This window comes from Pantherophis guttatus, chromosome 15, assembly GCF_059756535.1.
Source record: "Pantherophis guttatus breed Tessera chromosome 15, ASM5975653v1, whole genome shotgun sequence".
In the NCBI taxonomy this organism is placed as follows: Eukaryota; Metazoa; Chordata; class Lepidosauria; order Squamata; family Colubridae; genus Pantherophis; species Pantherophis guttatus.
Window position 1 is genome coordinate 8,140,114 of NC_142077.1, and position 24,034 is coordinate 8,164,147.

The window sequence follows — 24,034 nt, forward strand, 5'->3', positions numbered from 1 at the left end:
GTTTATTACGCCAGAAGATGGTTCTTGGTGTAAAACTGATCTGTGAATATTCCGGAGGACATATAGTCTTACATTGCATAATCTTGACTTCACCTAAATCCGATCCATTGCCAAAATCTACCGTCTGAATTTTGCATTTTAGCACTTGCATTAACACCAGCTACTGCTGCTGAGTAACACTTAATATGGTTTTCTCGGACCTCCCAAGGCTAAACTGTGTCATCCCAGGAAGGATCATGAGGGTAAGTTTGATACCTCACTAGCATGGTTTCAGTAATTTATTTTAGCTTGTATTTATAAAACCCGAGGGCCACTTCTGAATAGAAAGGGGGACTCCCCGTGCTGTGATCATCTTAATGCTGCTTCAAGCACTAAGGGCTCTTAACGTCCCCTCCCTCCGATCCCTAAGCATCCTAGAATTGTTTTCAAACATGATTCATATCATTAATTTTTTCGTTAGTGTTGAAAGTGAGTTAATAAACAGAATTCTCATAACTTGATTGTCTGGAGTCTTTGTTTTTAACTTTCTGCAGCCCTTGTATGTATTGTGCTAAATGCAATTTAAAGAGGGAAATAAGGAACACAGTCGGTTTGCCACTGCTGGAAGGATTATCTTGCTAATGAGCTTCATTTAGTAATAAGCAGCATTGTAATTTAACAGAGGCCCAATGTGAGCAAATGTGTGTTTCAGTTGCCTGCTGAGCATCTCTTAATTACTGAGACTTTGCTACTCAAATGGATGTGATGATGACAATTCCTTTTTCCAGTCTGGATTTGTGTGGGCGTGAATTAAATCTTTGGAGCATTCTGGTCTCGGCAGTTGAGACCAAACTGTTAACAGCTGAATAAGCAGGGCCGCTGGGGCTCTTGCTCCGTTCCTGTGGGCTACGTGACACTCTTTCTCTCCCCCCCCACCCCACCAGTTGTCAGCGATGCCTGTTTATAAAAAGAGAATACTACTACCTCCAACTAATAAAGGAATTCCTTGTATGCTAGGTTGATCTCATTAAGATAAGCTTCAGTAAATGTAAATGAGGGGGAAGAGATTAGCCCCAATGGAGTTAAAAGATGTGGACTTTAAAATTGACTATGGTAGAAGAAAACTGATGGCTTTAACAACATGAGAAAACTGAATAGATGGGAATTATGACCATGATGGTTTGCGGCAGGGAGCAAGACTGGGATATCCGTCTGTCTTATCTATTCATCCATCTATCTACATCCCAGACAGATTAGATAGATAGATAGATATGGTTGGTAGGTAGGTAGGTAGGTAGATAGATAGATAGATAGATAGATAGATAGATAGATAGATAGATAGATAGATAGATAGATAGATAGATAGAATGAATAATAATTTGGGAGGAAAATGTGAACATTGGTCTGGACGCTTTCAATGAACTTTCTGATTTAAAATGGACGGTCATCCTAATTCTGGCCCCTGTGGAATTTTCAGTTGAGGGTTGGTCATAAGAAATTCACAAAAGAATCAGATCTTTCAACTCGCCTTGATTAAAAAGCATAGTTCGTTGGTTGCATAGCTTAGAGAAAGATTCTGTGGATCTTAAAACCCAGTTAGCTTGGGGCGGGACAAGGGGGCTAATAGATGGGCATTATTAAAATCTACAGAAGTAATTGTGATCTATGCTTTATTGAAAAACACGACAAAACCCGATCAAGAATGGCGTGCAATTAGGTCCCCCATCCATGACATATAATTGGACACCTTTGTGTAGACCCCATAGAGCCCAGCAGAACCACATTCCAGACCCCAGGAGACCACACCCCCGACAAACCACCTCCTGGCCTTAGTATCGTAAAACACCAAGGCTCCTCCGCTGTCCCCATAGCAAGAATCCTTCCCCCCCATCTCAGTTCCTGCGCAGAGCATATTTTCCGTCAGACTGAGTTGCCTTCCTCCCAAAGTCCGGTTTGCGTAGGCAGCTTTGCACTTGTTCGGCTCGACAACATCTACCTCGGTATACAACAAGAAACGGGACTGCCGGGCCCGTTCCGTTTTTCCCCAGCCGGCAATTATTCCAGTGTCGTTTGTGTTCACGCGGAAGCCGGGGTTGTATCCCGGCAAGCAAATCGGAGTGATGTTTTTGTTAACGGGGACTTTGTGTTTCAGTTTAATCAAAGCGATGTCGTTGTTAAAATTGAGGCCATCGTTTGTGAAGCCGCCGTGGACAAAAACTGATTCTGCCCAGGCTTGGTGGTAATGAGGGGAACGTTTGTTTAGGAGCCCCAATTTCAAAGTCAGGGAGGACGCATCAGGTGGGCTGCCCAGGACGTGAGCGGCTGTTAAGATCCAGTTATCGTATAAAAGGGCTCCAGCCCCATTTGCTCCGTGCACGTCCGTGATTAAAACCTGCCAAGGGAATTGGCCGGGAAGAGCCTTCTGCCCCCCAAAGATACGCTTCAAAGTGTTAGACGTTTGCACTCCACAGACTGGCAAGGAAGAGAAAAGAGATACGAGTCAGACTGTTATTAGTTTATGAGATTTGATTCTCTCGGCCTCGGTCTACAAGTCCTAGAAAAGTGTGGGGATTGGATTATGTGCCCCAAACTCTTACTTTCCTATTCTTCCCCACCCCAACAAGGAATTCCAGAGAGGGGTGGTAGTGGTTGAAATGTGGATGCCAGGTTTGCCAAACACCTTCGACCTCTAAGTTATGAGGCTTCTGTGGTTATCAGTATTCTTCCCATAACAAAAGTTCAGAGCTAGGCTGCATTGTAACATGTTGGCATCTGTTGTAGCTTTAAAGGCACTTAATGTGAGACATGTTTCTTAGTCACAAATCTAGGCCATATAAGTATGTCAATGCTTTAAACTATGGAAATACAAATTTTTCCTTAATGTGTAGTCTTTGAGATCTCCCAGGTGCTGAGTGGCTCAACTATCTTCACAAATATGAATGCTACTTTATTATTGGTAATACTACATGGTGCAGTCTGGTCTTAATACTGGCTTTGTTGTTTGATATGTCTCCGATTGTGCAGTTTGGCTAATTAAATTGAGTTGAGACAAAATATAAAGGTTATTTTGTACTACTATAGAAGTTCTTAGAGAGACTTTTTTTTTAAAAAAAAGTTGCAATAAGAGATATGCTTCTCATCCAGAAGCTTGTAATACCTGTCTTTAGCCTTGAATAGTGCCTACAATAGTTTCTTTTGTATAGTTAAAAGCGAAATAGTTAATGCTGAATAAAAAATGCTTTTGGTCATCTTTGATTATATGGATATGAAAAAAATCCGCATGAGATTTTTTTTAAAAAAATTATTTTATACCTATGATTCTACACACCCACACACATCCACACAATTATGCACAGCTGGCAGGTCAGGAAGGGAAAACTGTTTCTGTACCACTTGGAACAGATCAGCAGCACGAAGCAAGGAAAGGGTGACATTTGCCTGAGATCATATCCTTGTCTTATGTACCTGTTGTAGAGCATTTGCATATATATTACCTGGTTCACAGACCGGAGGTGCTTTGTTTCCCTTGTGATCCTTCCAGAAACCATCAGAGGCACACCGGTAATTACCTGCGTAAACAGTATAGTCTTGGTAAAGAGAGATGCCACCTACACTTCAAATTGCAACCAGCTCTTTCCCATCAGTGTTAAATACTGTCCTAACCCTCACCGGAAGGGCCCAGTTTGCATCCCATAGTTTTACTGATACCTCCTGTAGGAGATGACCAGGCTGAGTCAGGGGAGGAGTCAAGTACATCATCAGTTCAGAGTCCTTTGGCATCGACAAAGAGATACAAGTCCAGCCCTCCTTGAATTCCATGGACTCTTTACTGCCAATCTCCCTTGACTATTAGTAGTATAGATTCTCGTTTAGTGGTAGCGTGAAATAAACTCGCGCTAATATTGGACCTAACCTTGACTCCCAATTTCTTGCGCCTGACATCTCCCTCTTTCATGCCTCTGTGCATAGCAATACCAGAATCCTTGTGTCCAGGGGTGGGCTTCACAGATTTTAGCAAGGGGTTCTCTGCCTGGTTGCTGGGGAGACGTGGCCATGGTGGACGTGGCCTAGTCGGCTTCCTGCACCATGGTAGGGTGTGTGCGTTTTTGCCCTCCCTGGCCTTTTTTCGAGCCTCCGCGAGGGTGAAAATGGCCTCCCCAGGTTCCGGAGGCCCTCTGGTGGCCTTCCGGTAGGCCCGTTTTTCGTCCTCCCTGAGCCTCCCTGCGTGCCCTGCACTTGCCTGCATCCAAAATGGGCTGCGTGGGGAGTCCGGGGAGGGCAGGGCAGGGCCAGCCAGGAGTGGGATTTGGGAGTTCTCCAAACTGCACAGAATCTCAGCTAGAGGTTCTCCCGAACCCCCAGCACCCCACCCTGCTTGTGTCCCTGTTCCGCCAGTTTTACAAATCCCTTAAGTTGAAAAGAAGTTTTCACTCTATAGACATGAACATGGTACAATGCCAGAGCAATTAAGGCAAGACCCAAAAGGCACTGGTGTTTAGCCCAACATACTTGTTCTAAATGGAGCACTTCTTACTGTTTAATTGTCATAAAATTATCAAATTCTTTCTCCATGGGCTAATCCACAATCATCTGAACAACCGGGGGGGGGGGGGGGGGGGCTGAGTAGCCTTTGTGAAACTGCCAGGTTTGCAGAATTAATTTTTAAACACCAGATTGTTGGCTCTCTCTCTTTTTTTAAAGTCTACTGAGGCAGTCAAATGAAAGGGCAGAGTGTTCCGACCTAAGACTTCCTTAGAAAGTGTACAGCACAATCTTAGTCCCGGCAAACCTCTTTTGTTCATACGGCTGGGAATTATTGTCATTCCCAGTCCGAAAGGCTTCTCAGACAGTCTTGCAGGGGAGTGTTTACAAACACCCACCTTATCTCCCTTGGAAAGCTGCCAAACACAGGGCAAGGCCAAACTTAGCACAGAGTCAAACAAAACTTTCCCAAAGCTTTTACCGACCAGATGAACTAAGTGCTTCCTGCAAAAGCTCACATCCCGTTCGCTCCTCTTTTATGCCTTATGGGAGGAGCCAGTCATCTCCAAGCCTTACTCCCAAGTCGACCCTGTTTTCTTAATTGTTCCTGTCTCCTTGCAGCTCTGTGCATGCACATACTGGGAACAGGCTCCCGCTGTTCTTCTGCCTCGCTGATGTCAGACTCCGGAGGCAGCAAAGAACTACCAGATGGCCTTGGCCCCCTCTCTGCCTCCATTGCAGAGCCCTCGTCCGAGTTTTCCCTAGCCCCCAGGACTGGCCCACATTCCTCCCCAACCTCCTCACTGTCCGAATCTGCTGCCAGCTTTGCTGCCCACTGGCAGGCCACAACAGAGAGATTTTCAGAATTACAGAATATTTCAAGGTTCAAAAAGAACATTAATAGAATGTCCCGGGTGAAGATCCTGCTAACTAGAATGCAGAAGAGCTCTCTTAACTTTCACAAACTCCCTCTGGGATCGCAGGAAGCCTTTTCAAGCAAATTTGAAGGTGGCCTCTTCTACGTCACAAAAAGGTTTTCTTACCAGAGTGGCCAGTTTTCAGGGCGTAGAAGGGGCTTTCACAGTTATATTTGATTTCAGCTTGATAGGTGGAAATGTCTCTTCCGGTGACATATACGAGTGTGCCATTGGCTATGTCATTGGCAGGGCCGCAGTCAACAACTGAAAAGGATAAGGAAGAAATATTAAGCGTCCGAAGGGCTGGAACTCAGACAAGAGTTTCAAGAAACACCAGGATAAAAATAGTGGCAAGCTAGACAGTAAAGAATCTGGTCCCAAGTCAAAGATAATTTTTTCCTGAGACTTAAATTTAGAGTCTTGAGTATCTGTGATCAGGGATCTGCAACCCTAAGGCATTTGTTTTAATTCTTACAAATTCTTTTACTCAGCTTGTAAATAACATAAATTACATTTCTGCCTCTTAAAAGCGGCTCCCAAATGACTTCTGGAGCATAAAATCAATTTTAAAAGAAGAATTGGAGGGTGAGCAGAAGCAACATAAAAAAAAAGATTTATTTATTTATTTATTTGGCGTTTAACTCCCCTGTAGTAAATTCAAAGCGAAAAGTTGGTCGGTCTCTGCTGAAAATATTTCAAAGCAGGCAATGTTTTATTCTGAGATTCAAATGCAGTTTGTCTCCCACAATTTTCATTAGAGAGCTTTGTCCTGTCAGACTCGATAACGGATTTCCACAAGAAACAAGTAACGTATCTGAGGACTGCAAATCCCATGTGGATTCTGGGCGAAGACCTACTGGTGCATTGGGCCATTGCCTTGTTCCAGGTACCGTCCTTTTGACAGATTGCTTTGAATGATCCCAAAATCAGATTGTTCTGTGGGAGGAAAAAAATGAAAGATTTCAGGGAGTTTCAGGGATAAAATTCAGCAGGTTCTGACAGGTTCTGGAGAAATGGTGGTGGAAATTTTGAGTAGTTCAGAGAACCGGCAAATATAACCTCTGGCTGGCCCCAGAGTGGTGTGGGAATGGACACTTTGCAATATCCTTCCCCCAGGAGTGGGGTGGGAATGGGGATTTTGCAGTATTCTTCCCCAGGGGTGTGGAGGGAATGGGGATTTTGCAGTATCCTTCCCCTGGAGTGGGGAGGGAATGGGGATTTTGCAGTATCCTTCCCCTGCAGTGGGGAGGGAATGGGGATTTTGCAGTATTCTTCCCCAGGGATGGGGAGGGAATGGGGATTTTGCAGTATCCTTCCCCTGCAGTGGGGAGGGAATGGGGATTTTGCAGTATTCTTCCCCAGGGATGGGGAGGGAATGGGGATTTTGCAGTATCCTTCCCCCAGGAGTGGGGAGGGAATGGGGATTTTGCAGTATCCTTCCCCTGCAGTGGGGAGGGAATGAGGATTTTGCAGTATTCTTCCCCAGGGGTGGGGAGGGAATGGGGATTTTGCAGTATCCTCCCCCCAGGAGTCGGGAGGGAATGGGGATTTTGCAGTATCCTTCCCCTGCAGTGGGGAGGGAACGGGGATTTTGCAGTATCCTTCCCCTGGAGTGGGGAGGGAATGGAGATTTTGCAGTATCCTTCCCCTGCCACGCCCACCAAGCCACGCCCACAGAACCGGTAGTAAAAAAAAATTGAATTCCACCACTGAGGAGTTTGTCTCGCAATTTGAGAAAGCCTTTGTTGGCAATCATTCCAAAAACAAGGGGAAAAAAATGTGACGTCCCTTCGCCCCCGGACCAGAAAGACCAAAACTAGAAAAGATTAATAACAGCCCAATATTAAAAGCATTTATAATACGTTGTTTTCCCCTCTGTGTGTGAAACACATAACAGCACAGTGCTTTGTGCTTTGGCACAAGTTCCCCCCAGCTAAAATTTATACTGATCTGTATAAATTGCCAACCCATAGAAGTAAAAAAATAATAATAATTGTGAGAATATTAACACACTTCCAAAAGCGCGTAGCCCACGTTGCAAGACAGGCTGTAGAAGTCTTTCAGGATATATTTTGCCTGCACTGGAGAGATTCGGCCGTTGGGTGGTGCTTGAGGGTTGGGACATGGCAAAGCTGCAGAGTTGGAAAACAAGAAAATTAAATAAATAAATAAATAAATAAAAACCAGCCCTGATTTCCTGCTCCTTGGCAATTAAATGCAATTAAATCATCTCGCGGCTCTTACAGAACTCTTTTAACATTTTGGATTTCTGTTCTACTAGTTTTCCTAGCCTGAATGAAAATTTAATCTATGTAACATATGGGCTGTATCATCGACCCCACTGCAGTCCTCCCAACTGCTTCAGCATCTATCTATCTATCTATCTATCTATCTATCTATCTATCTATCTATCTATCTATCTATCCATCCATCCATCCATCCATCCATCCATCCATCCATCCATCCATCCATGTAATCTATTATCCATCTTTCTCCATCCTCTCCTATCTACCTACCTACCTACCTACCTACCTATCATATTTATCTATCCATCCATCCAACCATCCAATCTATTATCCATCTTTCTCCATCCTCTCTCCTATCTATATCATCTATCTATCTATCATCTCTATCTGTCTATATCTATCTATCTATCTATCTATCTATCTATCTATCTATCTATCTATCTATCTATCTATCATATCTATCCATCCATCCATCCAATCTATTATCCATCTTTCTCCATCCTCTCCTATCTATCTATCTATCTATCTATCTATCTATCTATCTATCTATCTATCTATCTATCTATCTATCTATCTATATCATCTATTATCTCTATCTGTCTCTCTCTCTCTCTCTCTCGCTCTATCTATCTATCTATATCATCTATCATCTCTATCTGTCTCTCTCTCTCTCTCGCTCTATCTATCTATATCATCTATCATCTCTATCTGTCTCTCTCTCTCGCTCTATCTATCTATATCATCTATCATCTCTATCTGTCTCTCTCTCGCTCTATCTATCATCTCTCATCTCTATCTGTCTCTCTCTCTCTCTCTCCCTCCCTCTCTCTCTCTCTATCTATCTATCTAAATGTTGCTTGGAGGGTCGACGTATGTAAGGGTAGCCCTTGACTTAACAACATTTAGTGGCCATTCCAAGTTAACAACGGCACTGAAAAAGACAACTTGTGACCGTTTCTCATGCTTAACGACCGTTGCAGCATTCCCCACAGTCGCGTGATCACAATTCTTGATGCTTGACAACTGATTCATACTTTTCGACGGTTGCAGATTCCCCTTTTGCGACCTCCTGACAAGCAAAGTCAATGGGGGAAAGCCAGTTTTGCTTAGCGACCGTTTTGCTAAGCTTAACGACTGCATGATTCACTTAACAACCGGGCCAAGAAAGGTGGTAAAATGTTGCAGAACGTGTCTTTTCCCCAAAGCCCTCTAACCTGTTGTGTCATATCTGAGCTTCCATCCGGTGTGAACCCCAGAAATGTCAGTGACGAACGTGATATCAACCGTATTGCTACGCGTTTCAATTTTGGGTGGTGGGGAATTTCCGCAGAACGGCCCGTATTCTTTCTTGGGGGTCTTCACCTGAAAGAACCACAAAATATAAGTGCTTTATTACAGCATCCAACATCCAGATATTGCCATCTGGCTCTGTCTGATGCCACTGTTTAAGAAAGAAACGTCTTCAGTTATTTCTTAATTTCCTTTTATCTTATTTTAAATAGGTTAGTTTTGAAGATAATCCATCCAAAATAGAATTTGCCTGTTGTGAGGCTGCAGACTTTGTGTGAAGTTCATTGTGACCCAAGTACCATATGATTTTAGGATATGTCGTTCAATAGGCATCCCCCCTCCGTGTGATCCTACAGTACAGAAAGAAATGGCTTTAGAAAGTGTGGAGAAATGTGCTCTTTTTTTTTTTTTAAGGCAAATCTTAAATTTATTTAGAATTTTTAGAATAACAGAGTTGGAAGGGACCTTGGAGGTCTTCTAGTCCAACCCCCTGCTCAGGCAGGAAACCCTACACCACTTCAGACAAATGGTTATCCATCATCATCTTAAAAACTTCCAGTGTTGGAGCATTCACAACTTCTGGAGGCAAGTTGTTCCACTGATTAATTGTTCTAACTCTCAGGAAATTTCTCCTTTCAGATTTCAGATTGCACCTTTAAATTTAAATGATCGTATGGCAAGTAGTTTTTTGGGCAGAATTTTGAAAAATGTTATCAGATCATTGTGGACAGAACCTCACAAGAGTGAAATAGAAATATATTGTAAATATTAATTCATTTTGAAGGTGTCTTGTGGCATTGACTGGCTTCATGCGTCATACTAGATTGTCATGTCATTTGTCTACTTCTGCCTTTTCAAATCCTTTTTATCAATTGTTTTAAAGCTTTTCTGTTTCTTTGGTGCTTTGCTGTTTGATTCCTAGAGTTTGTCAAGATAAGAGCAGGGTACATATGTAGATAGATAGATAGATAGATAGATAGATAGATAGATAGATAGATAGATAGATAGATAGATAGATAGATAGAGAGATAGAGAGATAGAGAGATAGAGAGATAGAGAGATAGATAGAGATAGATAGATAGATAGATAGATAGATAGATAGATAGATAGATAGATACTGTGTTTCCCCAAAAATAAGACTTTGTCTTATATTTTTTTTGAACCTTGAAATAAGCGCTTGGCCTTATTGCCAAGCACTCAAAAGCCCAATTGGGGTTATTATCAGGGGATGTCTTATTTTGGGGGAAACAGGGGGGAGAGAGAGAGAGAGAGAGAGAGAGAGAGAGAGAGAGAGAGAGAGATATGATAGGTAGGTAGGTAGATATAGATGATAGAGAGAGAATAGATTAGACATGGATGGATGGAGAATAGATTAGAGAGACAATAGATTAGATAGAGATAGAGATAGATGATAGATAGATAGATAGATAGATAGATAGATAGATAGATAGATAATAGATTAGAGAGAGATTAGACATGGATGGATGGAAAATAGATTAGAGAGAGAATAGATTAGATAGAGATGGATGGATGGATGGATGGATGGATGGATAGATAGATATAGATAGATAGATAGATAATAGATTAGAGAGATTAGACATGGATGGATGGAGAATAGATTAGAGAGACAATAGATTAGATAGAGATAGATGATAGATAGATAGATAGATAGATAGATAGATAGATAGATAGATAGATAGATAATAGATTAGAGAGAGATTAGACATGGATGGATGGAAAATAGATTAGAGAGAGAATAGATTAGATAGAGATGGATGGATGGATGGATGGATGGATGGATGGATGGATGGATGGATGGATGGATAGATATAGATAGATAGATAGATAATAGATTAGAGAGATTAGACATGGATGGATGGAGAATAGATTAGAGAGAGAATAGATGAGAGAGAGAGAGAGAGAGAGAGAGAGAGAGAGATCTATAGATCGATAGATCAATAGATAGATAGATAGATAGATAGATAGATAGATAGATAGATAGATAGATAGATAGATACTGTGTTTGTGAACTGTAATGTAGAGTTTAACATATCTTGAACCCAGCCATTTATAGCTTATTCAACAAATCATGATGTCGGGTGCTTTGTGAAGCCAGTTTCTTTGTTAGTTACCGGCAGTGAATTCAATAGAGCTATGTGAAAAATCCAGATTTCTAGCACGGAGGACCTCTAACTTAGCTTATCCCACTGACCTTCAGGATGTCATAGGGACACAGCACTTCTGGATGGTCTTCCACATCAAAGGTTCCCACAAATTCTAGGATGACCATGAAACCATCTTCTACCCGGATGCTATAGCTGCACTCGGATATTTTAGGATACGGGTTGGGATAATTGGGGCTGGAGATCACACCCGTTCTTGCTGTCAACACCTTAGTCGGACAGTCCGCTGAAAGGAAGGTGGAAGAAGAGGAAGAAGAAAAAAAAAATAGAAGCTTTCTTCAGAAAAAAATTATGTTTGGTTGTTGTTGTTTTTTTAAAAAAAAAACACATATTCAGTTCAATGTTCACGTTTGAGTTTTGAGCCGAAAGACCATTTCGAATCCTAGTCTGATGTAAGAAGAAACGAGATTCAAACATCAGCGTTCCGTAGGGAAGCTGTCTCAACAGGAGATTGAAGGGTTCCATTTAATCTGAGCAAGCACAAAGAGTCCTTGACTTGCAATGGTTCTTGTTTAGCGCCCGTTCGAAGTCACAACAGTACTGAAAAAAACAAAGTAACTGTCGACTGTTTTTCACACTTAACGGACGTGGCAGTATCCCCGTGGTCACATGATCAAAATGCAGATGCGACTGAATTCATATTTACGACGGTCGCAGTATCTCGCAGTATTACGTGATCTACCTTTTGCGACCTTCAGACAAGCAAAGTCGATGGGGGAAAGCCAAATTCACTTAACAACCATGTTTCTAACTTAAACAGCTGCAGCGATTCACATTTTTATCTGAGGTTTTGTATTCTGTCAGCCGCCTTGAGTCGCCATGTGCGAATAGGCAATATAAATTCAATAAATAAATAAATTCAATAAGGTAAAGGTTCCCCTTGCACATACGTGCTAGTCGTTCCTGACTCTAGGGGGCGGTGCTCATCTCTGTTTCAAAGCCTGAAGAGCCAGCGCTGTCCGAAGACGTCTCCATGGTCATATGGCCGGCATGACTCAACGCCAAAGGTGCATGGAACGCTGTTATCTTCCCACCAAAGGTGGTCCCTATTTTTCTACTTGCATTTTTTTTTGCGTGCTTTCGAACTGCTAGGTTGGCAGAAGCTGGGACAAATAATGGGAGCTCACCCTGTTCCGCGGCACTAGGGGTTTGAACCGCTGAACTGCCGACCTTTCGATCGACAAGCTCAGCATCTTAGCCACTGAGCCACCCCGTCCCTTATAAATTCAATATAAATTCAATAAATAAATGTGGCAAGAAAGTTCGTATAGCGGGACAAAGCTCACGTAGCAAATGGTCTCTCAGAAATTTTGGGCTCATTTGTCATCGGATGTCAAGGACTACTTGTACTGTCTAGCTTGAGTGACGGGGACGGGGCTGTTTTAAGTCCTCTCTTTAAGATAAGGACGGGCGCCTTCCATCATTTCTTATCTAGAGATAAAGTGGTCTGCACCTGTGACCCTCTGTGTACAGCCTGGGTCAGTGATGGCGAACCTTTTTTTCCACGGGTGCTGAAAACGTGCGTGCCGACACCCATAATGCAATGCCCCCCCGACAGGCCACGCCCCCCCATGCATGCGTGCACGACTCCCCTTCTGCTCCCCTGCCACCTGTGCATGCGTGCGTGACCCCCGTTCTGGTGCTAGCAGGCCTCCCTGAAGCCTCCTGGGACTAATTTAATTTAATTTAATTTAATTAATTAAATTTATATGCCGCCTCTCTCCGAAGACTCGGGGCGGCTCACAATACATTTAAAAAATCATTATAAAAAGACGTTGAAAAATTAAAAACATTAAAAACTCATTCACACCATTCATGGCTGGATCTCACCAGATCTCAAGAGCAAGATCAATGGCCCCAGGCCTGTCAGAAAAGCCAGATCTTCACCATGTTTCGGAAGGCCAAAACGGGCTGCGGGGGGCCCGCACACCACCCCCTGTGCATGCGTGCACGATCCCTTCGCATGCGCGCACCACCCCCCGTGCATGCGTGCCCGTCTCCCGGCAGAAACCTGAAAATCAGCTGTTAGGGGGAGGCGCACAGGGTTGCGTGGTGGAGCTGACCTGAGCATCGGCTGTTCTGTCCCCGTCTCACACACGCACCCCCACAGACAGGCAACAGTTAAAGAACTCAGCCGACAACAGTTTATCCGGTATCAGAATTGGCAGCAACCCAGTGGCTGGCTCTCAGGTATTCTTTGCTCACGAGCGGGGAGTTTCTCCCTTCGTCCGGGAACAAAGCCAATACACAATAATCAACAAAGTCCAGTAAATACAAAGAAGGTAACTTTAATTCAACCGTCACTTTAATTCAACCGGATATCGTCCGATATCCGTTTTTTGCTTGTCACAGAGCTGAACCGGCCACCACACCCCCTTTTATACCCTGTGGGGTCTGGTCCAGTGACTCAGCCTAATCCCTGGCACGCCTCTTCTTCTGTTGCGCGTGCTTATCTCTGCGACGCTGCCAAGGATCCAGCCAAGACTCATCTCCCTCATTACTGTCCACCTGTGGCTGCGTGGACGTGCTTGGCCCCGGGCCTATCTCTTGACTTTCGGAGGACACCGAAGGCATTGCCAGAGAGGAGGGTCCTGGAGAGGGAGGCCTTGCCAACTCCTCTCCTTCACTCTCGGAGTCCTCTCCTGCCAATGACACAGGCTCAGGTAATGGAGCCTCAACATTGGCTTGCGTGCCCACAGAGATTACTTCCATGTGCCACCTGTGGCATGCATGCCATAGGTTCGCCATCATGGGCCTGGGTGTTACCTGTCCTTGCAGAAGGAGAGGGAGAAAAAAAGCTTTCCTGTTCCCTTCCCTCTTTTGACTCGTCACCAAAGAATACGCAGTTCTCAACAGAGACAAATGAAATGTTTTTGGTCGTGGCTCAGTTTGTGCCGCAGCCATTCCCCTCTTTCCTTTTCGGTAGCTCCCAAAACCCAAATCCTCTCCCAACAACTTTGTTCACGGTTGCCAGATGTATAAAGGTAAAAGTAAAGGTTCCCCTCGAACATATGTGTAAGTCCTTCCCGACTTTAGTGAGTGGTGCTCATCTCCATTTCAAAGCCGAAGAGCCAGCGCTGTCTGAAGACTTCTCCTTGGTCATGTGGCCGGCATGACTCAAAACGCCGAAGGCGCACAGAACGCTGTTTCCTTCCCACCAAAGGCAGTCCCTATTTTTTCTACTTGCATTTTTTAACATGCTTTTGAACTGCTAGGTTGGCAGAAGCTGGGACAAGTCACAGGAGCTCACCCCATGACGCGGCGCTAGGGATTCGAACCGCTGAACTGCCGACCTTTCGATCGACAAGCTCAGCATCTTTAGCCACTGAGCCACCGCAACGTATAGGAGACGTAATAACGAGTTTCCGTGGTAAAAATCCAGCACTGTTATGACTTTTTTGCTGGTGACATATTTACTGCCATAGTGTCTCCCTCTGATAACCGGAGGCAGGACTTCCCATCTAACAAATGTCTGCTAATTTCCCCTCGGTACCTTTCATTTAAATTTAATGTAAATTAAATACAGTGAGTTTAATTACGCCATTACAAGTTCCTCTCTTCTGACAGGTTAAAAAAAAGGGGGGGGTTGTCAGGGTTGCATGCCACCCTGGAGACTGTAAGTTGTATATCTCGGCCTTAAGGAACGCCAGAGAATGGAAGAAAGGAAAAAACTTAAACGCTCTAAAATTAGTCCTCCTGCACCCTGCACCTTTTTAGATAGCGCTGGTAAGACCGTTAAAATTTAATGCAGTTCAATTTATGATTAGACAGTTTGGGCATCGGTAAGAGAGCCGCATCGACAGAGGTGTCACACAGGCACTGTTCAATTAATACATAGTGTAGCAGCCATTAATATTAATTCAGCATTCCTTATCAAAGGCTGTATTTCTATTTTGTAGGAACGCACACACACGCACAAACTTATCCCTTGCACAAAAGCAGTCCTTTCTCCTCCTCCCCCCACTTTTCTGTCTTAGGCCATAAACTCCAGCTGAGTTTTAGGAGTATCAAGAGAGCATTCAATTACACTTAGGCCTATAGATACATATATATATTTTATTGGAGATTACACAGCAGTGCCCACCAGAGACCTGAACTCTGAGAAACGAGCCTATCTCAACTTGCAAAAGTGTGATTGCCGGATCATTAGGTCTGAAATTAACAGTTGCCTATAAATTTGGTTACTGAATGGACTGTAAAAAATGCAGACGAGACCGATGAGTAGAAAACAAAAGTCGGGAGAAACTGGTTGGTTCTGTGAATGAGCTGAGATTAGGGATGGGCTGCTGAGGGTTCGGGAGAACCTCTAGCTAAGATTCCGTGCCGTTCAGAGAACCTCCAAATCCCACTGCTGGCTGGCCCCGCCCACCCCGTCCCATCCCTTTCAGGAGTCCCCATGCAGCCTGTAAGTGCAGGGCGCCCACGGAGGTTCAGGGAGGGAGAAAAATGGGCCTACCGGAAGTTCAGGAAGGCCGGAAACAGGCCCATTTCCAGCCTCCAGAGGGCCTCCGGAGCCTGGGGAGGGCGTTTTTGCCCTCCTGGAGGCTTGAGAAAAGCCTCCGGAGCCCCGGGAGGGCAAATCACCCCCTGCCATGGTGCAGGGGGCCGACTAGGCCACGCCCACCATGGCTACACCCACCCAGCAACCAGGGAGAGAACCCTTTGCTAAAATTTGGCTATCCCTGGCTGAGATTATATGACGCATAAACCCTGATTTACCAACAAGAATGGCTTAAGTCCTGCAGTAAGGTGGGCAGAAAGTGTCACAGGTTAGGGCCAAATGTGAACAGTTCAGCTTGAAACAATCTATGAATGTCTAAACTTAACCGTCAATTCCCCACTAGAAACTCACTCTCATTTGAGATGATGGGTCTTACGGGTGAAATAAACCAAGAGTTGCTTTGAACTTTAGGCTCCTATAGGAAGGAGTAGTGTGGTGGCCTAGAGGTAGAGCTCTCGCCTCACAATCAGGAGGCTGCGAGTTCGGTCCTAGGTAGAGGCAGATATTTCTCTCTCTGGGAACACTGAGAATATATCTGCTGAACAAAACTCTGCACTGGCGACAGGTAGAGCATCCGGCCAGTAAAACACACTGCTAGCCCCATTTGGTTGCCCAGACTCCACCCCGCAAGGGATTATGGGGTCGTTAAATAAAGATGATGATAGGAAGCAGGTTGGCAGGTGGGGGCATCGCTGTGATTATTTCCTTCCCCAACTGTCCTCCCCAAGTCCTTTATTTCCTCAAGAAAAATATATTGAGGAAAGGAGAGGCTTTCGGAAGTTGGTGGAGCAAACCCGGAGGAAGAGCTCAGAACCTCTATCTGTTCATCTGTTTTAAAATGCCCAGTTTCTAAGTGTTGTACGGTTGGACTAGGAAGCACTAATGTGGTGAGATTTGGGTGGACAGGAAAACCTGCCTGCCCTGGCGTGAAGCTTCAGGTGACATGGGACCTTACTGTGATTCTGCTTCAACCTCATCTGATTCCTCCTTTTCCCCTAAGAAACCTGCCGGATCTGTGTAGGAGACTGTTTCCATGTATGATGTTGTGACTGTACATACTTCCCTCAGGGGTGGGCTGCTGGGGGTTCGGGAGAACCTGGCTAAGATTCTGTGCACTTCGGAGAACCTCCAAATCCCACTCCTGGTTGGCCCCTCCCACCCCACCCCGCCTCTCCCAGGAGTCCCCATGCAGCCTACTGGAAGTTCAGGAAGGCCTGAAACGGGCCTCCAGAGGGCCTTTGGAGCCTGGGAGGCCGTCTTTTCACCCTCCCAGAGGCTCAAGGAAAGTGTCCGGAGCCCAGGGAGGGCAAACCACCCCCGGCTGTGGTGCAGGAGGCTGACTAGGCCTTACCCACCATGGCCACGCCCACCCAGCAACCGGGCAGATAACCCCTTGTTAAAATTTTTGAAGCCCACCCCTGACTTCCCTCCTCGCCTAGTCCTCTCAGGCCCAGCTTGTGACTTCTTTAGGTTTCCCTTTTCCTCTCGTGTAGAGTGCCATTGCAAAATAAACATTGCAAGAGATGTGGGACAGGGTGGAAGCCATTTTATTAACCACAGGAGGCGGATGACGATGGGAGAAGCGGAAGGCAGAGCTAGCTGCCGAATGACTGTAGCCCTCCGTGGGTTTTCAGGAGAAGACCACAGGTGGCACCACTGTCAGCATCTCTGCCTAAGCTGGGGAGCGCCAAGTTTATTTCACGCTGGAAAATAGAAAAGGGAGAACGAGAAAGATGGAAAAGGAAGAAAACGACGCTGGTGAATATAATCCTTCCTGAGTGGCATAGCTAATTATGAGCTGTGGTGGCGCAGTGGTTAGAATGCAGTACTGCAGGCTACTTCTGCTGCCTGCCAGCTGCCTGCAGTTTGGCAGTTCAAATCTCACCAGGCTCAAGGTTGACTCAGCCTTCCATCTTTCCGAGGTGTGTAAAATGAGGACCCAGATTGTTGGGGGCAATAGGCTGACTCTTTAAAACTGCTTAAAGACGGCTGCGAAGCATTGTGAAGCAGTATATAAGTCTAAGTGCTATTGCTATTTTCCTTCCTTCCTTCCTTCCTTCCTTCCTTCCTTCCTTCCTTCCTTCCTTCCTTCCTTCCTTCCTTCCTTCCTTCCCATGGGTTAGAATGCAGTATTGCAGGTTAACTCTGCCCACTGCCAACAGTTCGATCCCAACCGGCTCAAGGTTGACTCAGCCTTCCATCCTTCCGAGGTGGGTAAATTGAGGAGCCAGATTGTTGGGGGCAAGAGGCTGACTTTGTAAACCGCTTAGAGAGGGCTGTAAAACACTGCAAAGCAGTATATAAGTCTAAGGACTATTGCTATCTTCCTTCCTTCCCTCCCTCCCTCCCAGTGATTAGAATGCAGTATTGTAGGCTAACTCTGCCCACTGCCAACAGTTCGATCCTGCTTAGAGAGGGCTGTTAAGCACGGTGAAGCGGTATATAAGTCTTAAGTGCTATCGCTATTATAATTCGTTTCTCTTTTCTAGAGTTCCTAAAGGTACTCGGTCGGCTTAACTTGTTTTAAATCACAATGAAACCTGCAGCACATTCCAATTGCAAAGCAGCTGCTTGTGTAAACAAATTAGGGAAATGGTGATTTTTTTAAAAAAAAAAAAGGTTCAGGTATCACACTCTGGCCAATTTTCCACCACTTGATCCTCCCTGATTCTTAGGAAGTGGACTCACCTTTGCAAGTCTTCTTGTCCCTGTGTAGAAGGTAGCCAATGTGGCAACTGCAATAAAAGCCGCCCAGGTAGTTGTGACAGTTGTGATCACAAGGCAACTCGCCGTCAAGCTGCCCTTCACACTCATCAATGTCTAAAAAGAGAAAAACAGAAATGGAGGACTAAGATTGGGATTAAATGTGGCTCTTTGGGGCAAGGTTTGTAGAAGTAGTAGAGGCAGCGGGCAGCGACTGCTCACACCCAAAAGTCCATACAATAGATATGGAAAATATCAAAACTGGATTGTAAGTTGTATTAGTTTACGGGTCTCTCTGCTCCAAAGCTTTGTGCTTTTGCTTAGCGTTTTTTAGACCTCTCTAAAATTCAGCAGTACGATCCCTGTGATTTCCCTCTGTTTTGATTTAGAGAATACGCACTAAACTACAACAGTAGTTGTCCAAAATTGTGGAAGCCTTTTGGGAAAAGTGTATTTTTGAGGCTTGATGGCTAATAACACCACGTTTTTTTTTTTTTGAGTTTCAAGATAATCCTATTCCACTGCTGGAATGGCCTGGGAATAGCCCAGATCTTCACCCAATTGAAAATCTATGGAGCCGACTAAAGAAACTGGTTAGTCAGAAGCGACCCAACAATAAAACCCAGTTAATAGAAGCCATCGTTCAATCTTGGTTTCACATGATAACAGCTGCAGAACTGTTGCAGGGAAGACATTGTAAGGCCGTCATTCATGCTAAAGGTTACCCAACTCAGGATTAACTGACATGGTGATCATTTTTGTAAATCTCGTGTTTTCTGTGATGATCTTTTTTATATATCTCGTTTTTTTCTACGTCTTTCGCTTTTCTTCTTTATACTGTCACTGCTATTCTAATAGCAAATCCTTCGTAAAAGTCATTGCATTACATTCTTGATTAAATTATCTTTCCATTGATATATAATTTTACGGTACTACTCCCCAAAAAATAAAAAAAGTGGTGTTATTAGCAAAGTTTTAGAAAAGACACTTTCCCCAAAAGGTTTCCACAATTTTGGCCACGACTGTATACCGTAACTTCTTGAAGCACATTCTACGTGAAAAGAAAGCCCCACAAAGCTAGATTAAAAACCCTATTTTGCCCCCTCGTATCTATTTCTAAACTTACATTATTGATCGTGGCAAGGGGCAGCAATTCTAGATTTGCCTCAAGAATGGTTTCCAGGAGTTGCCAGAGATTCAACCTTCTGCTGACTAAATATGTGCTGATTATGATCATATCTGGTGGTGGGTTGCTCCCGATTCGCGCCGGGTCTATAGAACCGGTAGTAAAACCGGCGGGAGGCTCCGACCCCGACGTCATCAGAACGCTTCTCCGCATGCGCAGAAAAGCGTGCACGAGAGAGAGAGAGAAGCGAGCGCGAGCGCGCAGCCCCGTTGCAAACCGGTAGTAAAGGTAAGTAGAACCCACCACTGATCATATCAGACCAGGGCCCATTGGACTCAGTACTTCCTCTCCATCAATGGGGTCTCAGGCAGACCCCTTTCCCGTAACGTTGCCAACTTTCCTCCCCTGGAGTCATCAAAACACAGATTCTCCTCTAACTATTTCACTCCTCCTCTCACCTTCAGCAGCGTAGAAGGCCTCAAAGCCAGTGAACTGTTTCTCGTTGGAGTAATCCGATCTGAAAGTCACCGCTAAATTGTTATCAACGGAGCGGTATATCTTTTTCCCGGGGGCCTCCTCGGTGTCAGTGCTCTCTTGCCCGCAGAGTGTGGCCACGACCTTACCTCCTGAGTTCAGCTGTAAAGCAAACACACAATGAGCTCTGCCGTTGAATTGTGCATCTTTTCCCCCGCCCCGAGTTTCTGCGGGGACCTGATAGGAGACACGCGGTCTCCCTAAGCAATAGCAATAGCAGTTAGACTTATATACCACTTCGCAGTGCTTTACAGCCCTCTCTAAGCGGTTTACAGAGTCAGCCCATTGCCTCCCAACAATTTGGGTCCTCGTTTTACCCACCTCGGAAGGAGGGAAGGCTGAGTCAATCTTGAGCCAGTCAGTCAGGATCGAACTGCTGGCAGTGGGCAGAATTAGCCTGCAATACTGCATTCTAACCACTAGGAAGGAAGGAAGGAAGGATGGAATAGCAGTTAAAATTTATACACCGCTTCATGGTCCTTTTACAGCCCCCTCTAAGCGGTTTACAGTCAGCCTATTGCCCCCAACAGTCTGGGTCCTCATTTTACCGACCCCGGATGGACGGAAGGCTGAGCAAGAGAATCTCGTTCCATCTTTTTCGGAGCTAAGCAAATATGAAACAAGGAGTCAGGTTCCTTGCTCACTCATATCAAAATTGCTCTCATGTGTGGGTCTACACTCTAACAGATTAACCGAGTTGGAAGGGACCTTATAGGTCATCTAGTCCAACCCCCCCTCAAGAAGGAGACCCTACACCATTTCTGACAAATGGCAATCCAATCTTTTCTTGAAAGTCTCAAGTGATGAAGCTCCCACAACTTCCAAAGGCAACTTCTGTTCCATGGGTTGATTGATTGTTCTCACTGTCAGGAAATTCCTCCTCATTTCCAGGTTGAATCTCTCCTTGATCAGTTTCCATCCATTGTTCCTTGTCTGGCCTTCGGGTGCTTTGGAAAATAGCTTGACCCCTTCCTCTCTGGGGCAGCCCCTCAAATATTGGAAGATGCTATCCTGTCTCCCCTGGTCCTTCTCTTCACTAGACCAGCCATGCCCAGTTCCTGCAACCGTTCATCGTATGTTTTAGCCTCCAGTCCCCTCATCATCCTGGTTGCTTTCTACACTTTTTCTAGAGTCTCAACATCTTTTTTATAGTGTGGTGACCAAAACTGAATGCAGTACTCTAGGTGTGGTCTTACTAGGGCTTTATAGAGTGGTAGTAGTACCTCACTTGATCTTGATTGTATCCCTCTGTTAATGCAGTTTAGGATTGCGTTGCCTTTTTTGGCTGCCGCTGCACACTCTTCACTCATATTTAATTGGATGTCCACTAAGACTCCGGGATCCCTCTCACACTTACTGCTATTAAGCCTGGTTTCCCCCAGTTTATATGTCTGCTTTTGATTTTTCTTAACCTAAGTGTAGGACTTTACTTTTCTCTACATTGAATTTCATTTTGTTAGATAGGGCCCAGTGTTCAAGTCCTTCAAGATCCATCTGGATCTTGAGCCTATCTTCTAGGGCAGTGATGGCTAACCTTTTTGCTGTCGCGTGCCAAAAGCGTGGGAAGCATGGGGGGTTTGTGTGCACACATGCCTATACCCATAATTCAATGGGCTCCGCCCCCGTGCATGTGACTCCGCCCCCCGCTCCCCATGCTTTTGGCACATGATGGCATGGTAGGCCCGGTGGGCCCATTTTTCGCCCTATGGAGGGCCTCCAGGGGCTGGGGAAGGCTGTTTTCGCCCTCCCCAGGCTCCTAGAAAGCATCTGGAGCCTGGGGAGAGCAAAAAACGGGCCTTCCGATCCCACCAAAAGTCGACAAACAGGCTGTTTCTGGCCTCCGGAGGGGTGGGGAAGGCCATTTTCACCCTCTCCAGGCTCCTAGAAAACCTCTGGAGCCTGGGGAGAGCAAAAAACGGGCCTTCCCCACCCCCCTGGAGGCCCTCTGGAGGCCGGAAACAGCCTGTTTCCCGACTTCCGGTAGACCCGGAAGACCCGAAAATGAGCTGGCCGGCACATGCATGCCCATTGGAGCTGAGCTAGGGCAATGCTCGTGTGCCCACAGATATGACTCCATGTGCCACCTGTGGCACCCGTGCCATAGGTTCACCATCAGGGTTCTAAGGCGTTAGCTAGTATAAATCTCAACATGCGCACGAAGCCATGCTACATGGCAGTTGGACGTACTTTGACATAGTCGTATTCGCACTGGTAAGACAGCTCCAGGTTGAAGTGAGTGAAATAGATGCGGACGACATAGCCCTGCGGCAGAGTGATATTCCATATCCTCTCCTTGCTGTTAGGATAGACGTTGGGGAAGTCCGGCGAGGCGATCCTCCCATACATTTTGTCTAGCCGAAGAACGTCGCCAAGTATCCCAGGCCACAAAATAAGGAGGAAGAAGCAGAATCTGTGCCAGAGGAAATAGGGAAAGTTACACACACAAAAAAACCTCTCCAGCTGACTGATCCTTCACTCACTCATGCTGACTGGCGTTTTCTCTTCCTTCCTCATCTCCTTTCCTTCCTCTTCAGATTTCTGAGCCTGGCTGGCAGTCATTACCCTTTTAAAAATATTCTGTCAAAACTACAGAGTCCGACAGAAAAACGCTTTCAATTCCGTGACTAAAACAAGGCGCGCATTGATTGATTGAAATCTGTGGACTACCCCGTAGACCGTAGGAACTTCAATTCTTATCTGTCCGAGCCAGAATTGCCAATTTGTCATTACTGTCGTCGCCATATCGAAGCTGAATTTAAGAAAGCCCACTACACTTCATTAAACAGTAAGAACACCAGAGGAAAAGCCACCGCTGATCAAATTAAATACTGATTTAATATGGTATCTTGTCTCCTTCCATCCCCGAATAAGAATCCCTCCACGGAAGCAGGACGTGACCCTGTTCTTCTCCATTAATTTATCAAAGAGCCTACTAAAGTCATGTACGTTGATGGAGGACATACTGTCTCCGGAAATTCAATAGGTCTGCAGTAGCAAAAGGGGGGGGTTAAAAAAACCACATGGACAGATGAACAATTTGACAAGCACAGAGCAACCTCACAGCAAGCCATGCATTGTCCGAAGGAATTGAATTACGAAAGCATTTCCCCATTAAAACAAAATAATGGCAGTTCCATAGATATTGGTAGAAATCATTACATCGGAGAGAAATTTGTTCTCCTTCCCACAAAATGAGACCAAAACTAGGTTCTTCCTGGAATAGAATAGAATAACAGTTGGAAGGGAGCTTGGAGGTCTTCTAGTCCAACCCCCTGTTTAGGCAGGAAACCCTACACCACTTCAGACAAATGGTTATCCAACCTCTTCTTAAAAACTTCCAGTGTTGGATCATTCACAACTTTTGGAGGCAAGTTGTTCCACCGATTAATTGTTCTAAAATTTCTCCTTAGTTGCTTCTCTCCTTGATTAGTTTCCTCCTGTTGCTTCTTGTCCTGCCCTCGGGTGCTTTGGAGAATAGCTTGACTCCCTCTTCTTTGGGGCAGCCCCTGAGATATTGGAAGACTGCTATCATGTCTCCCCTAGTCCTTCTTTTCATTAAACTAGACACACCCAGTTCCTGCAACCGTTCTTCCTATGTTTTAGCCTCCAGTCCCCTAATCCTCTTTGTTGCTCTTCTCTGCACTCTTTCTAGAGTCTCCACATTCTTTTTTACACCGTGGCGACCAAAACTGGACGCAGCATTCCAAGTGTGGCCTTACCAAGGCCTTATAAAGCGGAGACCAAGTTATATCTGTGTCTCAATGTGTTGTAGAAGAGATCGTTTATCTCATTGCTGCCTACATCAGCCTACATTTTTTACAAGGATCAGTGAGATTTTGCTGGTCAAAAGTGTTAAAATAAGTTTAAATCGAGTCCCCCCCGTTTTAATTCCAACCATGCGTAGATCATACCTCATCACAGCAGAGTTCCTGTATTTCCACCCGGGTTTTGCAGTCAATAGTTTTCTCTTGCCTATTTATGTTGTTGTGGAGGGTTTTCCTGTGTTGGTTCAGAGATGTTTGCCTGAATTTTGAACTCTGGTCTTACGTTTCTCTCAAACAGGCGGAAGTTGG

General features: G+C 45.1%; 2 protein-coding genes across 2 annotated transcripts in view; one reads left to right on the forward strand and one right to left on the reverse strand.

Annotated features, from left to right (window-relative positions):
• The window catches only part of TARDBP (TAR DNA binding protein), a 110,646-nt gene that overhangs the window by 10,540 nt on the left and 76,072 nt on the right, over nt 1-24,034 (forward strand). The window lies entirely within an intron of this gene.
• MASP2 (MBL associated serine protease 2) lies at nt 1,633-24,013 on the reverse strand. Its single transcript, XM_060682804.2, has 11 exons — nt 23,873-24,013; nt 22,149-22,371; nt 19,886-20,063; nt 18,287-18,418; nt 11,127-11,323; nt 8,839-8,986; nt 7,392-7,510; nt 6,236-6,314; nt 5,505-5,642; nt 3,474-3,548; nt 1,633-2,451 (listed from the first exon to the last, which is right to left on the reverse strand). The coding sequence occupies exons 1-11, from the start codon at nt 23,875-23,877 to the stop codon at nt 1,676-1,678; spliced, it is 2,070 nt and encodes a 689-aa protein (XP_060538787.2). The 5' UTR covers nt 23,878-24,013; the 3' UTR covers nt 1,633-1,675.

Excerpts from the sequence above, each read along its gene's own strand:
- MASP2 (XM_060682804.2), bottom strand. Across the intron at positions 11,324-18,286 it reads GGACAAGAAGACTTGCAAAG|CGGACTGTCCGACTAAGGTG; the intron begins GTGAGTCCACTT and ends CCTTCCTTTCAG. Across the intron at positions 5,643-6,235 it reads GGCAATGGCCCAATGCACCA|TTGTTGACTGCGGCCCTGCC; the intron begins GTAGGTCTTCGC and ends TATCCTTTTCAG.